The sequence below is a fragment of the Tasmannia lanceolata genome, unplaced genomic scaffold (assembly GCF_043159265.1).
Source record: "Tasmannia lanceolata isolate RefF3 unplaced genomic scaffold, GAP_Taslan_0.1 ptg000018l, whole genome shotgun sequence".
Taxonomy (NCBI): domain Eukaryota; kingdom Viridiplantae; phylum Streptophyta; class Magnoliopsida; order Canellales; family Winteraceae; genus Tasmannia; species Tasmannia lanceolata.
In genome coordinates this window covers 2,217,882-2,233,904 of record NW_027518695.1, presented here as the reverse complement: position 1 = coordinate 2,233,904, position 16,023 = coordinate 2,217,882, and the positions used below count along the sequence as shown (strand labels likewise).

The window sequence follows — 16,023 nt, the reverse complement described above, 5'->3', positions numbered from 1 at the left end:
AAACATATAATTTACGCATCATGGCAAAATATACATAAGTTAAAGTGTGTATTACTTAGTTCATGCGAAACCTAAAGCCCATAAGCTAAAACAGAGAATTTGAATTGTAAATAGGAGCTACCATGGTGCCATCTGCTATGAATCTGTATTTTCGGAGCTGCCATAGTGCCATCAGATACGAATCTGTATTTTCAACTGTAAATCTTAAATTTATTATACTGTATACCTAATCCTAATGCTTAGATTTATTATACTGGGTATAATAAATCTGGATACCTAATCTTAATGCTTGAACATGGGATTCTAAATCGGGCTAAAAACTGAATGAACTTGAGTAATATAGGGTCATCATCTGAAGTTCCAAATCCTTGAACCTTTGAACTTTTCCTGCCGAGCCTATGTGGGAAACTTGGGTTGCTGCTGAGGAGTCGCAATCAAGATTCGAGAGTGGAGCCATATGTCTAGGACGTGCAAACCTTTCTGTTATTTCCATTATATCTGGAAAAAAAATAAAAAATAAAAATTCCAGTCATAATTTTGATTACCTTTTGTATCCGTTCCTTTGATGGTCTGGAGTTTTTTCCCTCATTATTTGGATTACTAGTATTGCATTGCTTATCTTATTGATATAAATAGTTAAATACTATCCTTTGTATTTTTAGTTCTCCATGTATTATTGTTTCATTGAATGTTAAGCTGTTTATAATGCTAGGTTTCGCTGACATATTAAATTTTGTTTGTTAAACCACGCATAGTCAAGTAACAATAAACAAGGAACTGAAATATTATGTCTCAAATTTTGTAAGTGGCAGGCTTGGTCCATCCATAGACCTTCAAATCAAGCCTAAGAGTTGTGAAGGATATCCAATGGCAATATTGGTCCACTTCTCCATATGCTATATATCTACAGCCTAGTTCAGTTTGTTTGATAATTGTCAGTATTTCAGGTGCACTTTTAACTGCTGGGGTTCTCACAGCTGGTTTGATCAGTTTCAGACAGGGAAACTCACAATTGGGTCAGAAGCTAATGAGAGCTCGTGTGGTCGTCCAGGGTGCTACTGTTGCACTTATGGCTGGTACTGCTTATTACTATGGGGATAAATTTTAATATTTTGGATCAGAGAGGTTGATTTCACAAGTCTGGTACTCAGTGATGCTATGTCTTTTTTATTTGTTATTTGTTCTGTGTTCTCCCCAATCCTTCTTGTTGAGAAGGGTATGACTATATGGTGTCCTTGAGATGACATGATGATTTGATTTGAAGCAAATCAAGCTCTCTTAGGTCATCCATGCAATAATGCTCACCTATCTCTGGAGTTTAGTTACTGAAACTATTATGCATTCTCTAAGGAGTGTTTTGGGAAAGTTGTGTTATAAAAAGACTTCAAAAAACTGATAAAACATTCTTTGATTTGAAGCAAATTGCCTGTTCAGTGTATTTTTATGATATGGTATCTCCATGGTGAGGAAGAATTAATAGATTATCCTATGGTGTGGTGTGACAAAACTATAATAGCAGCAAAATTATTCAATTCCATGTGTTACTATATGTGGATTCTGTTCGGATTGGGTCCACCTATGTTTGGGTCACTATCCGTTCGTATCCCTTTGCAGGTCGGATCTCATTCGGAGTGTTTTTTGGTTCTTATTTTCAGGTTACGATTCGTTTTGAAATGGCTCAATCATTTGTGTTGTCTAGGTCCTGCCCACATTGAACAATTAGAATTTTGAAAATGTTCAAATGTTATGTCCACTATTAGTCTGTTTATGTAGTCTATTGACTCTATTCAGTCGAAACAGTTCCTTACCAGTGAGTCAGTGACTAATCTAAGACTTCTAAATAAGTAAAATAATACTTATAAACAGAGGAATTAGTCTGAAATGCATTCAAGCATCTAAGGCATTGCATGTTTGGTTGTACATTTTGGAAGACTTTGCTAGTTGTTTATTAGTAAAGCTGGGTGTCATGCTATGTTTGGTTGCAAAAATGAACCTGATGTGGTGGCACCTTTTAACTCTCTCTCTCTCTCCAAGGAGATCATTAGGAGGTTACTAATCCACCTTTCACAACTAAAAGCACCATGGGTTTCACTACTAGTCTATCAGGAGACTACTACACTACTATTCTACAATTGTCTACTTACCAGCTACTCTATTTGGACACGATGGTGCATCTAAACGGATCCCTAGGGTTAGATTAATGTTTAACTGGTTAGGCTTCATTTGTTCAGAAGGACCTAAAATAGTTTTGATTAGTGATTCTGTACGATAAAAAAACCCTTCACAGATCTTTTCATTTACAATATGAAATGTGTTTTTGTATATCAGCAGCCTTGAATTGGGTCTAGGACACTCAAAAACAGGTTGTGTGTCTATGCCTATGTTTGATGGAGCAAGCTTTTGGGATATGGATCCGAATCGTTTCTGACGGCTCCATCTGTTGTATACTATGTTAAGACCTTAGATCCATCAGACCATCTGGGTCCATCGAACAGCCCTACACGTTACAAAGGTATATCCTATATACTTATATAGGCCCCTCTAGTCTAACCCACGAAAATATCTCAGGCAGATCCTTTAATATCAACCTCATTTCTAGGCTACTGATTGGATTAATGGCTGCCATTATCGAATTGATAAGAGAGCTTTCACGATTGGCTCCATTAATTTTGAAACGGGCCATTCATTAGAGTGTTATGGATCTCAACCTTCCTAAAAGGAATATAAGCAAAAGAAGTTGTTCCAAATTAAGGTAGGGTAAAATTTAAGACTGACTGTTGCGAATCAACAGAGAAAATGGCAACCATCAGCGAATCATGCTATCTAGTATTAGGGTCCGGTTCCAGATTCTCGGGCCAAGTTGGGTTCGGGTATTGGGCATGAGAATCACTGATCCGGTCCAACCATTAAATGGGCCCTATTCAACTCTGTATGATTAAATAGGTGAAGAAACCATGCCCAAGTATGGCTGAAATTGGGGCCCATCGATAGCCCAACAGATTATTATGCGTATGACCTAGACAGGTCATGTAGGAGGCTTTTTTGCTGTCTTCTCGATCATTTGGACAGAGCTGAACTCTCTGGATTTTTTTATAATAAAGGTTTCGTCCCTAATTATGGTGTGAAAAATTAGATTCGCACTGGGATGGTGGACTTTGCAACACAAGTCCTTTTGGAGTTAGTCGGTGGGATTGATTATCATCCTCAACCAGATGAAAGGAAGTTTGGAGCTGGAAAGCAATTCTTCCAACACTATGTTGTGGGCCAAAGGGAATAACATTAATGGTCGACCTGATGAATCTCTAGAATCTAGATCATCTAAATGGGAGGCAATGAATATCAAGGGAACTCAATCTCATATACTGTCATTTTCCATATGGTTCAGGTGGGAAAATAAGGCTTTCAAAGCCATGAATTTAAACAGCTAAATGTGCCAATTCAATCTACATCCTAAACATTTTCACACTGTGTTTGCTAGGCATGAAACACATATGCTTCAAGTTACATTGACGTTTCAAAACAGGTGCCGTCTCCATGTCTTCTTCTTGAAAAAGATGTATCATCTTCCGCACAATGTATGTTCATCAGGATTGAATGATCATTTCTCAATTATAAAACAATGGTTCTGAGAGGGCAGTGAGTGCCCATTGAATATCGAGTGTTTCTATATGTGTGGTGTGTATTTCAGGTGTAAACTTGTGGGTCCCACACCATCAAAACATTTGGTTTAAAATGGTGGAACCCACCCTAATGCATAAGGATGCGTAGAGATGGTGGACTCCACCTCATCAAAATATTATGAGTAAAATGTCGGGCCCCACCCTACTCATAGTTTGCTAGACATCGCGGGCCCCACCACATCAACGCTCGAGGTGTAAAATCGTAGGCGCCATCCCTTCAATAACATGAGGTATAAAATGGTGGGCCCCACCCATGCTAGGCATGGCTATAAAATGGTGGGCCCCACCACATGCTATTTTTGGGTATAAAATTTTGGGCCTTACCCTGTCAAAACAGAACATTATGTGTAAAGAAAAGGTTTTCCAATAATTTTTTTTCTTAGAGAAAAAAAAAAAGCGAATGTCAATGTAAAGAAACCTAATTAGTATATATCATAGATAGCTATCTATCTATGATATATAGATGTGCATCATCACATCATCACATGTGCTGATGTGCATGCATACATGCACATTATACATGGGTTGATCTTGCTCATTAGTAACCCCATGAATCCATGCCAAATGAGGATGGAGACAAAGGAGTCCCTAGGTTTTTGTTCTTGGGTCTCAACTTGATTGTTGGAATGGAATGAGGTTACAGCAAGGATGGGACTCACAGCAGTCCCCCGCATCCACATGGTAAGATGTGGTACTTGTTTTTTTATCACAAGCATATGCATGTGAGTTCACGTGCCGACTTAGTTCCATTAAGAGGACTAACAAGTACAACCATCTCATTTCATGTTCTAGGTAAGGACATGGACACTACTGTTGTGACATTAAGGCTTCTACACCAACTTAACAAGCGTACAAATGGCATACAGCCATGTAGGAGTCAGAACAGGAGGGCAGAGAGTCTCTACATGAGATCATTTCACCCAATGCACAAAAAATTTGAGGTCAAGACTCAAGGGTTTAAACTTCATGATAATATTTGCACTGACTTGTTTTTATAATGACACAAACTCACTTTGTCTTTTGTTATTTAACCAGCCGTCAAAAGCTATTGCAATTCCCGAAAAGCTTGCCAATTTAAAAGAAAAATACAAGGTGAGTTTATGTCATTATCAAAACATGGCAGTGCAAATATCCCTAGCCTGTGGAAAGGCATTTCACAGCTAACTTTTGCACGAGAGAACGACCACCTCAAATGAATTAAATGAAAAATACAAAATCTGTTGAAGAGTGAGCCTAGGTGTTCTATCATGCAAAAGTCAGCCGCGAAATGCCATCCCGCGAAATTCCCTAGCAATTCCCATATATATATATGGGAATGTCTAGGCAGTATATTTGCACAAAGTCATTCCACAGCTCTTCTTTTGAAAAAGAGAATAGCCAAAAATTTATCTATTCATTTAATTCATATGAGTTGCCATTTCTTTCATGAAAAAGAGAGGAGGGAGGGTGGTGGTGATGGTTAAGGCTCTTCTTTTGGGTTGGCAGTACATGTGAAATTTTAAAACCAATTATTGGGTTTACAGCATGAGGAAATAACTCCAATACCATGTGAAACAATCAATTACTCCAAAAGCTTAAGCTGTTAGTGTTGGTGTTATTTAATCATTTAGCAACACTCCCCCTCACATGTGGCCCCTTTTTTGGGTTCGTTGTACACAAGGATTTTTAATATTAAGGAGTTATTGGGTTTTAAATCGGCAATAGCTCTGATATCATGTGAAAGAACTAATTACTCCAAAAGCTTAAGCTTTTAGAGTCCCAAACTGTTACGGTATCAACCAATAGTCATGATACCCTGTTCGTTTTGGATTTTGAGAATTGATTTTAGAGTCCCAAACTAATTATTTGAGTTTAGAGTCCCAAACTAATTATTGGACTCAAAATCAAGATTAAGGCTTTGTTCGTTTTGGATTTTAAAGTGCAAAACGGTGTATCAAAAATTCAAGTGTTTTTTCAAGAATGTTTAAAACATTCACATAATTTTGTGACTATAGTTAGGATCATCCTATTGTGCAATTCTTGTCCCATGACCCCAAGTTGGAGGCCACATTACATTTTGGCCACATGTACAATTGAGACAGGTCAAACCTCTTTCTAAAATGTGCAATCCAAATATCTAGAAGCACAATTAGCAAAATAGGGTTTGATCATACGGGCACAAATACATTGGATCCTTGGGCGAAAGTATTACTAGGATGTGTGACCTATAGTTCAATGGTCAAAGCTTTGGTCTTCAACCTAGAGGTTGGAGGTTCGGCCCCAGCTTACCTACCAAAAAATGCTTAGTTAGCAAAATGTGATTCGGCAAAAAAATAAAAATAAAAAATGGGATAAATTCGAGTTCAATATGATTTTGTTAAAAAAGGGGTCAAATACATGAAAAAGCATTTAATACGTTTAAAATTTTGTCATTTCTTAAAAGAAGCATTTAAATGACGAACCTACAAAACAAGATTTTTATTTAAAAAAAAACGCCATTTAAAACGAAGTTTTGCTAACTATGTCTATGAGCGGTGGTAGACTAAAAAAACTCATGAACAGTGCAATTTCACTGTTATTCAATGTATCACCCTCGGGGAGGAGATCACACTGATCTTGAATAGCCGACAGTGGGAAATGGACAACACACCATTATTCCATCGTGTGGTCTATAATCTTCTTATTGAATTAAAACAAAATGACCAAAGCTTGAGTGCCGTACAAAAATGATTACTCAACCCTAATCATAAAAGCTAGCTTCCCTAAATGGGTACAAACTCATTGTGAGGTTCTTGTCTCACTGTTTGGTATCCAGATTGTGGGCACTCACCAATGTAGAAGATATGTTCCTTGCCTACCTACTAACCAACATCTTTGCCAGAAATCTAGCATTACTACAAATTAGAAATAAGTTAGGTGGATTGATATCTGCACCCTTCCCTTGCTTTGATAATGGCACTCCTCATTGTTATTAACCACTTTCTGATTGGCTGTTGAGAGGTCTGCCAATCAGATCCACCTATGTTTGTGTCATGATTAATTTAAATACTAACTCGGTTGGGTCATACTCGATCAGAGTATGACCTCAGATAGGATAGAATGGAAGAAATTGATCCATATAGATGAACCCAACTAGTGTCAGGATTAGACTTAGTCAACTTGAGCCGGGTAGATCCTTTCACCTTCTTCATGAAATTTTTCTAAAGTATCCATTAGCCGACCCCAACTAGCTTGGGACAAAGGCTTAATTGAGTTGAGTTGAGTTGTGTCATGGTCCCATTAAGTATGAGAGCGTCCCATTAAGAATTAGAGCGTCTACCGGAGTGTCCTAGGTCTTAATATTATTTTATACACCATGTAAGTAAAATGAGGAATGATAGATGAAAGGGCCCTCTTTATGCAAGGGCCGGAGAAGGGCCCTTGAATAGATCCACGTTGTTGAGAAATTGAATTCGGTTGCACTTAATGATCGATATGGATCTATTCAAGGGCCCTTCTTTAGCCCTTGCATAAAGAGGGCCTTTGCATCTATCATCCCTCAAGTAAATACATGAGAGGGGTATGTTTATACTATAGCAAACTATATTTGGTCCTAAGACACTCTGTATAACTTTTTTAGCAGTTTTTTAGTTCCATCCAATTAAATAAGGGTTGGGTCGATGTCCCACACGAGACACTCCAAAAGACCCACATCATATGTCTATATATGTCCCACTCATTTAGCGTTTGATCTCGGACCGTGTGGATACTTTGACAGGTCAAGATGCTGATAGCATTTTAAGAATTATAGCAGCCTTCAACAATTAATTAGAAAAGTGTAAAATAAAGAGAAGAAATGAAGAATGTCATTATTAATACAAGCGCAGGTATTGTCAAATAGTAGTGAAATGGAAACCTCATCCTACAAATGCTATCAAACTCAATGCCAAAGGGTTGCTCACTGGGCAACCTAGACATGTCAGATATTAAAGGTGTTTTCAGGAACTCTTTTGGTAACATCATCTACCCTTTTGCTGGAACAATCAGAATCACTAATTCCACTGAAGGCAAGATCCGGGCTCTCCACAAAGGATTGTCAATCTTTATTAACATGATGGAGGGGAGTTTGGAAATGAAAAGCGACTCTTCAAATACATTATTGTGGGCTAAAAAGGGATTTACATCGATTCGTGGATACTCGCCAATCTATTGGATGAGATAAAAGATCTTTGTGCATATGATTCTATTTCTTTTTCCCTTGTACCAAGAAGTGCAAATGATTTGGCTGACCGCCTTGCCAAATCAAGGGCTTCTAGCGGATCTTTTTATATGGAGCAATTTTTACACCCCGAAGTGCACTTGTAATCCGTTCTTATTGTCCTAATTAATTGTAACCTTTATATAAAAATGCTATTATTAAAACAAGGGAGTGTGAGTATCATTTAATCAAGTTGGGGAGGAGTCATTCAAATGGTGAATGGGACACTTTTTTTTGCTTAGTCATTCAATATGAGATTTAGTAGAAAGTAGAAACAATATACTCAGTGCCATTGCTAATAATTGTTGGTCTACTTTGAATGGATTGATAATGCCATGTTGTGATCATAAGAGTAAGGTAAGGGAACTTGGGAGATATACGGCCCAAGGGCCTGTCTAGAGCTCCACTAAAACACAAATGTAATACTAAAATAAAAAGACTTCTATATATAAAAATAACTTACAAGAAATCTCTACACTTCTTTTAACCTTTGAAGCTTCTATGCTTACCCTGTTCTTTAAGCTTACAATCTCTACATAAATGACTCCATACTTATAGACCTAGACACTTCTAAAATAGCAAATACATTAAACACTTTGTTGTAGTCCCATGAGTCCTTTAGAAATCCTAAGCATCAACATAGGATATCCACATTGACACCTTGATATTCTAACCTAGACATTATGATAACACAAAAGACACTTACATTTTCTACAAATAATAACTACCATAGACCATAATGGCTTCTCACAAAACAAGACACATTAATTTTGATTTACAATTTCCAACAATAATAATTATAAAATATAGATAATAATTGTGTTGAGTCAAAATTTGGTGTATAGATCATCTCTATCGTCCAACAAAAAAATAGTTTTCTTTCTTTTCTGAGGATGTAATCCTATCATCCATCTGACTTCTTTGAGTGTACAAATGAAGGGTACAGATTGGAAGGTTAATTATATCCGACTGTGCGGTTTTCAGGCTTTGAAACACCTAAGGGGTAGGCCACAAATTCGGTGGTGAGATGCTCTATATGCCAAAGTTTCAGTGTAAGGATTGTACATAGGATGATTGCCTAATGCATAAGATTCTTTTAGAGGGGCCTTGATAGCCATGTTTATCCACTTCAACTTCCCAACATGTATTTAGAGTTTCATCCTATCATCATGTTTATGTCATGGTGTAATAATCTATGCAGCTGAAACTGTTGGAGGGGATTGATATCCATTAATCAAATCAACATCTGTGAACAATCTGACTGGCCATTAATGTCTCAAAAACTTATCGAAGAACAAGAGCATCCCTGCAACTAGGCCACGTTCCCATGTGCCATCCCTTCTGTAAAGTGGTGAAAAACCAAGGATTAGTGTTGACATGAGATGATATGGTTGGAGAGAGAGAGAGAGAGAGAGAGAGAGAGAGAGAGAGAGAGAGAGAGAGAGAGAGAGAGAGAGAGAGAGAGAGAGAGAGAGATGTCTCCATGGGTGTTAGTTAGGAAACAGACTATTGGTGGGGGGCAAAGAACTTGATTGATATGCTAGTCCTTGGGTTTTCCCATGGGCCTTGTGAAAGTTATTGAGAAAAAGTAAGCACTTTAGTCATTAGAGAAATGAGCAGAAAAATGATACCTTTGTGATATCACATGTCACAAATCCCTTTCCTAGCCATTCTTTCTTGTGCCCCACACCCAATGCATAGATACCTAATACATCTCTCTTTGATGAAAGTCGCCAGAGCAAAGATCACATCATGAAAAGCCTATGTTCATCATTCCTCATGCAATGATAGCTTCCCAACCTTAATCTAAGATTTTAAACTACATTCTCTCCATAATCAAGCAATTACACCCCATAACAAAAAGACAGATTAAGGGTTCCTTTCCTTGCATAATTAGCCAATAATAAAGCATTGTGCATGGTTAGTAGGCCCCAACCAGTGTTAAAAAAATCAGATGCGTGGATTCAACCACGGCCTCGAACATCGATTGCTTGATCGAGAATTATGCATTTAATATTTGGTCAAAACATGGTCAACCTAATCAAATCAAGCCAATTTTCCCATCTAATTATTTGCTATTATTTTCACATCCCTTTTCCTTTTCCTTTCTCTTTCTTTTAGAAGACTGGTCTCAAATCACTTCATAATCTTCTCATGTTTAACTGGAACTGACTAGTTTTGGCTTTGTAACAACAATGCCAATAAGATATTATGTTTGTCTAAAAGCACATAGAAAATATTATCTGCAACATTTTTTAAAATTATCTACAACATATACAAGCTCTATGTTAAACTATAAGGTATAATCTTTCTTCAAGCATTACTCAATTAAATAGAGGGAGTGATATGGTGAGACTTGTCTGAGCATAAAAATAAGACACAGGCACCATATAACAGGACCACCCATAACCACACATGACAGATAAATTCATGGGAGGTAGGACCCACTTTTTGGAGTCAATTAGTGTGCTCCATTCTGGCTCTTTTGGTCAGACTAGACTGACCATATAATTCCTGTTAAAATTAGATTCGTCCATGGAAGAGAGTTCAAGGTGGGGCTTGGGTGGTGAAGTAGTTCCTAAAGAAATGGCCTGTTTTACAGCAGAAAGGTGGTGAGGTGGTGACCATCTTTATATGGAGAGTACACAAGCTTTGGAGACCAAGATTGTGACTTGCAAAGTCTTCACGTGATGGTTTGGAGTTTTTCTCTGTGGGGAAGTTGGAATTGGCAGTGTTTTGAACCATTGACCAACTTACACTTTAAATCTCTTTTTTTTCTCTTCTTTTCCACTTTTTTTTCCTTTAATTTATCTATCGGTTTTTTTTTTCTCTTCCCTTCTCAGATTGCATCGAAATCTAATCATGTAAATATTGCTGTTGGGCATTTGCAGTAGTACCTTTAAACAACTCCATTTTCTCCCTCTCTCCTTATACCCCACATTAGTAAGTGGTAAGCTAGATTCATGGTATCCAGCTCTTTTATAGACGGGCCCTTCACCCAAAGACTGATTGTAAAAGGCAAGTAGTGAAGGAGAAATTTCAAACAACCCATCTACAATTGAAAAATGACCCAATACCCCCTTGACAGCTCCTTTTTATCTTTCCGCAACTTGGATCACTTTTTTTCCAAAGTAAATATCTATCGATCCACAGAAATATTGCATGGTGAAACCCCACATCACCATGCATAAATGGTCACTAAGGAGAAGGTATGCAATACCCTCTGTGACCCAATAAGTAAACATGCATTTTCATTCCAATAGCATGCAAAATTCAAGAGGTCTGATTTAGGGCTTGTGACCTGTTGGATAAAAAAACATTTATCAGCACTTTTTGGGAAAATGTGGATTCCGTTTTGTCTTAGAAGTAATGAAAAGTACAGAAAGAAATATGAAAAATAATGTTAGTTTAAGAGATGGGGACATTTCAACCCAAGCAACAACACTGAAATTTAGGCTCATTGACATCAGCAAAAACCCAATTTACTGCCTTTTCTAATGGCCCTTTTAACTGAATATAAAACTTACATAAAAAAGCAAAGGCAATCTAACCCTTCCACCAAAACCCAATTTAGTAGCTTCTCCATCAACCCCTTCAAGTGAGTCAAAACTGTTTTAAAAATCAAAGACACTTACTCTACCCATTAAAATATGGCAAACATTCTAAATCAGATTTTCCATAAAAAAAACTGTTTGGTGGGATTTGCCTGCCCATGGAGCATGAATTATGGAGCATTTGTGTTTTCTTGTCTCATGATTTATTTTTCATGAACTCTTCATAGTACTTCTTTTAAAAAAAATTGCTTCGTTCCTTCTACATATTTACAATTGAATATTATATTATGTTATATGACTTTGGGAAGGATGAGAGCAGAGATTCCACTTTCTTTTGGGAAGAAAAGGATGGAGGAGTCCACCTGTGATCCTGACCTGACTCTTCTGCCATCCTTTGCTCCCATACCCACCTCCCCATTTCATCAAACTTTTCGTATCAAGTATTGCAAACATTTAATAAATCACAAATATAAACAAACGATATAATTTCTCCACTCCACAATCCCCAATACATCCAATTTCTAAGCAACCCAATCCCCACCCCTTCTTTTGTTTACATCATCACATCAGACTCTGTCGCCAGCACTATTATTTATCTTAAAGAGAGAGAGAGAGAGAGAGAGAGAGAGAGAGTATTGAAAGACCAAGACTTTCTCCATCTCTTTAAGGACCCATGTAAAGAAGACAAATGAAAAGGTTAATTCAGATAGCAACGTCTGTCGTTGTCAAGAGAGGAAACAGACGAATACTAAGGCAATATAACTTGGGTAATATGAAGTAATTTGTCTTGATGGGGTTTTCATTGATTTACTAGGCAAACTCTTTTCTCTTCTTTTTACTGATGAATGGTCAAAGAGCTCAAGGAGCTCCGGCAAAATTTTCTGGGTTGTCAGGAAATGAAATGAAAGCTATCTCTGAAAGCTCCCCTTGGTCATCATGTAATCGTAGAGGAGAGAGGACACTGCTCCTTTACACAATCCTATAGATACTAGCTACAAGTTAAAAAAGTACTATAGGATGTTTGGTTTCTCTTCTTTACATTACAATTATTATTTCAAAAGATGCCTGAGTGTATGTATACAAATATGTTTTTTTCTTGAACTTAATTAATTACCCTTTTCTACTTAATCAAATGGGTCTTCTTTTTCTTGATTGTTGGATGAATAAATGAACTGGTGTTGATGTTTTTCTGAAATGAAATGAGTACAAATTCCATGTTGTCAGCAGAATAGGTAAAAGGAAATAAGACATCATTACTATTGGAGAGATATGGGTCTCTAATATAAAGAGGTACACTTATGATGAAGAATTATAAGGGTTGGGTCTTGCCGATATTTAATAATTGGGATAGTGGGAAAAAGGGTTGTGAACAGTTTTGAATAATGGGGTGATTGAAAATAGACCGTTGGGAACCGGGAAGAAAGGTGAGGCCCAGGAGATCACATAGGTAAAATTTAAAGCATGATTAATTACTGTTGCAGAAAGACAGAGACAGTGATGGGTATAAATCTGTGTTTTCCTTGTGGGTAGATTTACAATGTAGATTGGATGGTGGGGCTGTTCTTCATAGAGAGATAGAGATAGTTAGAGTGTGTGGTTTCATCAGAAAGGTTCATGGAGGAACACCTAAACCCAATAGCTGTTACTCATCTCCTTCAACATACCTTGAGGAGCTTGTGCCTTCATGAAAACTCTCAGTGGGTTTATGCTGTATTTTGGAGGATCTTGCCTAGAAACTACCCACCACCCAAGTGAGGAAAAACAAGTAAAAGTAGAACATTTATACTGTTTCTAGTAATACTATAGGGAAAGGAACCCACAAATTGAATACCCATGCAGAGATGAATAGATGCTTGCATGTATTTCATGCCCTACTGTTCATTTCCGTGTTTAGTAGATGGGACTATGTTCTTTCTATTTCAATCTAATATTGTCTTATTTTAGCAGATGGGATGTTCAAGGAGGATCTTATGAAAGGTCAAGGGGAAACAGGAGGAACTGGTATTGATTTGTTTTTTTATTATAAAAACTTGCTTAGTCCTCCCACTCTATTGCTTTTAAAAACTATGTTATTGGTTCCTTCATACTAGGATATTGGTTTGGGAAGATGGGTTCTGCAACTTCGCCGCCTCTGCGGCCGAGCAAGGTGAAATCGATTGGAGCAACTATGCTGGATCATCGGTCTACGGTGGCTGTGAACTCCAACAACTTAAAGGCCTGCAACCTGAGCTCTTCTTCAAGATGTCACATGAAATCTACAACTATGGAGAAGGGTAAGTAAAAATAGTAATACCCTAGGGAGTGTAGATAAAACTTACATATCTTTTAGTGTTTTTAACAAGTTTCATATGGTGAGTGGGCAGTTTGATTGGCAAAGTAGCTGCAGATCATAGTCATAAATGGGTATTCAAGGAACCCCATGATCATGAAATAAATTTCTTGTCTGCATGGCATAATCCGGCAGATTCAGTAAGTGAGATTTCGTCTTAACACAGTTAAGTGGTTTCTATTTAGTTTGTCTGAAAAAATCTGCATGACTACTGAATTTCCAGCATCCAAGGACATGGGAAGCTCAGTTCCAGTCTGGTATAAAGGTCCATCCCATCATCACTTCTATGTCTCTCTCCCTTTAAAAGGTTTCAAACCTCCTCTAATTTTTTCTGTTAAATCCTGCAGACCGTTGCTTTAATTGCTGTTAGAGAAGGTGTTGTTCAGCTAGGAGCTGTTAACAAGGTTCTCTCTCTCTCTCTCTCTCTCTCTCTCTCTCTCTCTCTCTCTCTCTCTCTCTCTCACACACACACACACACACACACACATGTATGCATCTTGAGACAAGGATGTTAGAACTTCAAAACTTAGTTGTCTTCGGAATTTCACTCAGTTTTAGTTAATTATTTCGGCCATGTGGCTGCCATGAAAGTTCTTTCCATGGAGTATCGGTTTACCAAGTGGTAGGCTAAGAGAATTGAGAGGGCATGAGTGAGGAGAGGGTGAGAAGTAGCTAAAAATTGGGAACATAAAAACTCTATTCAAAATAGAGTTTTATTTTTTCATATTTTTCTGCAACTTTGGGTCATCTCCTCATCCATGCCTTCCTCATTTCTCTCCTTCTCTCAATCTCTTTACCCATCTCTCGGCACTTTGTAAGCTAATATTACATGAAAAAAAAGTACATTGTTTCCAAACATGGCCTCATTGTAATATTAGTCTAAAACCAAATGTTACACAACACTTCATGTTCTGAATATTGTTCCAACCCATTAAATTCAAGGTGATGGAAGATCTAAGCTTTGTCGTTCTGCTGCGCAAGAAGTTTAGCTATCTAGAAAGCATCCCCGGGGTCTTTCTACCGCACCCATCGTCTTCAGCAACTCCCTACAGCATGGCTGGGTGCAACCCGCCGGACACTTGGGCTTACCACTCCGGCATTGTACCTTCCACAGAATTTCATGGCCACTTGAGCCCACCGCCAATGGCGATAACCCCATCGATGACTAGCCTTGAAGCTCTCCTCTCCCGGCTTCCTTCTGTCGGACCCTCTCCATCCTCATCCTCGTCCGGCCACTACGAATCGCCGCTTTTTCTTTCTTCTCAGAGGCCACAGCTGGAACTGATGGGTATGGGGAAGATAGCAAAGGAGGAGACAGATGATGAGTATGAGAATGGGAGAGAGATGGATTTTGGTGGTGAGAGCAGCAGTTCCATGTCTTCCTATCAGCTCAATGTAACAAAACCTAACAAGGGTTTTTGAGCAGTTTATATGGGCCTTGTCATCTCTAACACCATGTCTTAGTTTCAGTCTAATTTGGTGCTTCTTTGTTATGAAGGCTTGATCTCTTAATATACGTCCAATCTATCTACATGAACACAATTTCTACTGCACTGAGGCTGACTGATCGTAAGATTTAGTTTGCTATTCTGAGTCTATCTTCATTTGACTGATCGTAAGATTTAATGCCACTACAAAAGTAAGTAAATACAGAGACAATCTGCCTAGGAAAAGGTTACAAAAACATTAATTAAGAAACCCATCTAATTAAACTTGATACAGTCTTAAAAGCGAGCTGAGTAACTCCTTAAATTAAACTGGACTCGCTCGGGACTCGCTGAGTTGACACCAAGCTAAGGGTACACCAATAGCCCCTCTTGGATGCTTTTAACACTGGCTATTCATACTATTTGCTTGCAATTGAGGCTTCTGCATATAACAAAGGCTTCACTTTATCAGTCAAATGCAAATGAGAACACACCATGTAGACACAAATTGTTACATTCATCCATGAGATTGGCCAGACTCCATGGCCCATCACATATCCCTTTGACCTACGAAATTATGTTAGAGGAATTGCTTTCCACTTCCAAGTTGCCCTCCCATTGGCGTAATTAATTTCCTTGCAGATATAATCCCTACATGTATAATGATAGCGGTCCTTAGATCTGCTTGTATAGTAAAGGATCTGTGCCTGTGACGAGAAATCCCAACAGTGCTTCTATAGAAACATCAATGGAAGAGTGAGGAGAGGTTAGGGATCTGATAAAAAAGGAAGAACTTACTCCTAGTCATTTGGTCTTC

At 38.0% G+C, this 16,023-nt stretch overlaps 1 protein-coding gene across 2 annotated transcripts; it reads left to right on the top strand.

The window, feature by feature from the left end:
- Positions 1-12,790: 12,790 nt before the first annotated feature.
- Positions 12,791-15,356, top strand: LOC143851851 (protein RICE SALT SENSITIVE 3-like). Of its 2 annotated transcripts, none has more exons than XM_077361352.1 (7): positions 12,791-13,201; positions 13,395-13,451; positions 13,541-13,723; positions 13,814-13,919; positions 14,003-14,044; positions 14,127-14,183; positions 14,722-15,356. In XM_077361352.1, exons 1-7 carry the CDS (start codon positions 13,065-13,067, stop codon positions 15,199-15,201), a joined length of 1,062 nt encoding a protein of 353 aa, XP_077217467.1. In that variant the 5' UTR covers positions 12,791-13,064; the 3' UTR covers positions 15,202-15,356. The 2 variants fall into 2 exon arrangements, with proteins under 2 accessions (XP_077217467.1, XP_077217468.1); XM_077361353.1 differs by having other exon boundaries at positions 12,794-13,201; positions 13,398-13,451.
- Positions 15,357-16,023: the final 667 nt, after the last annotated feature.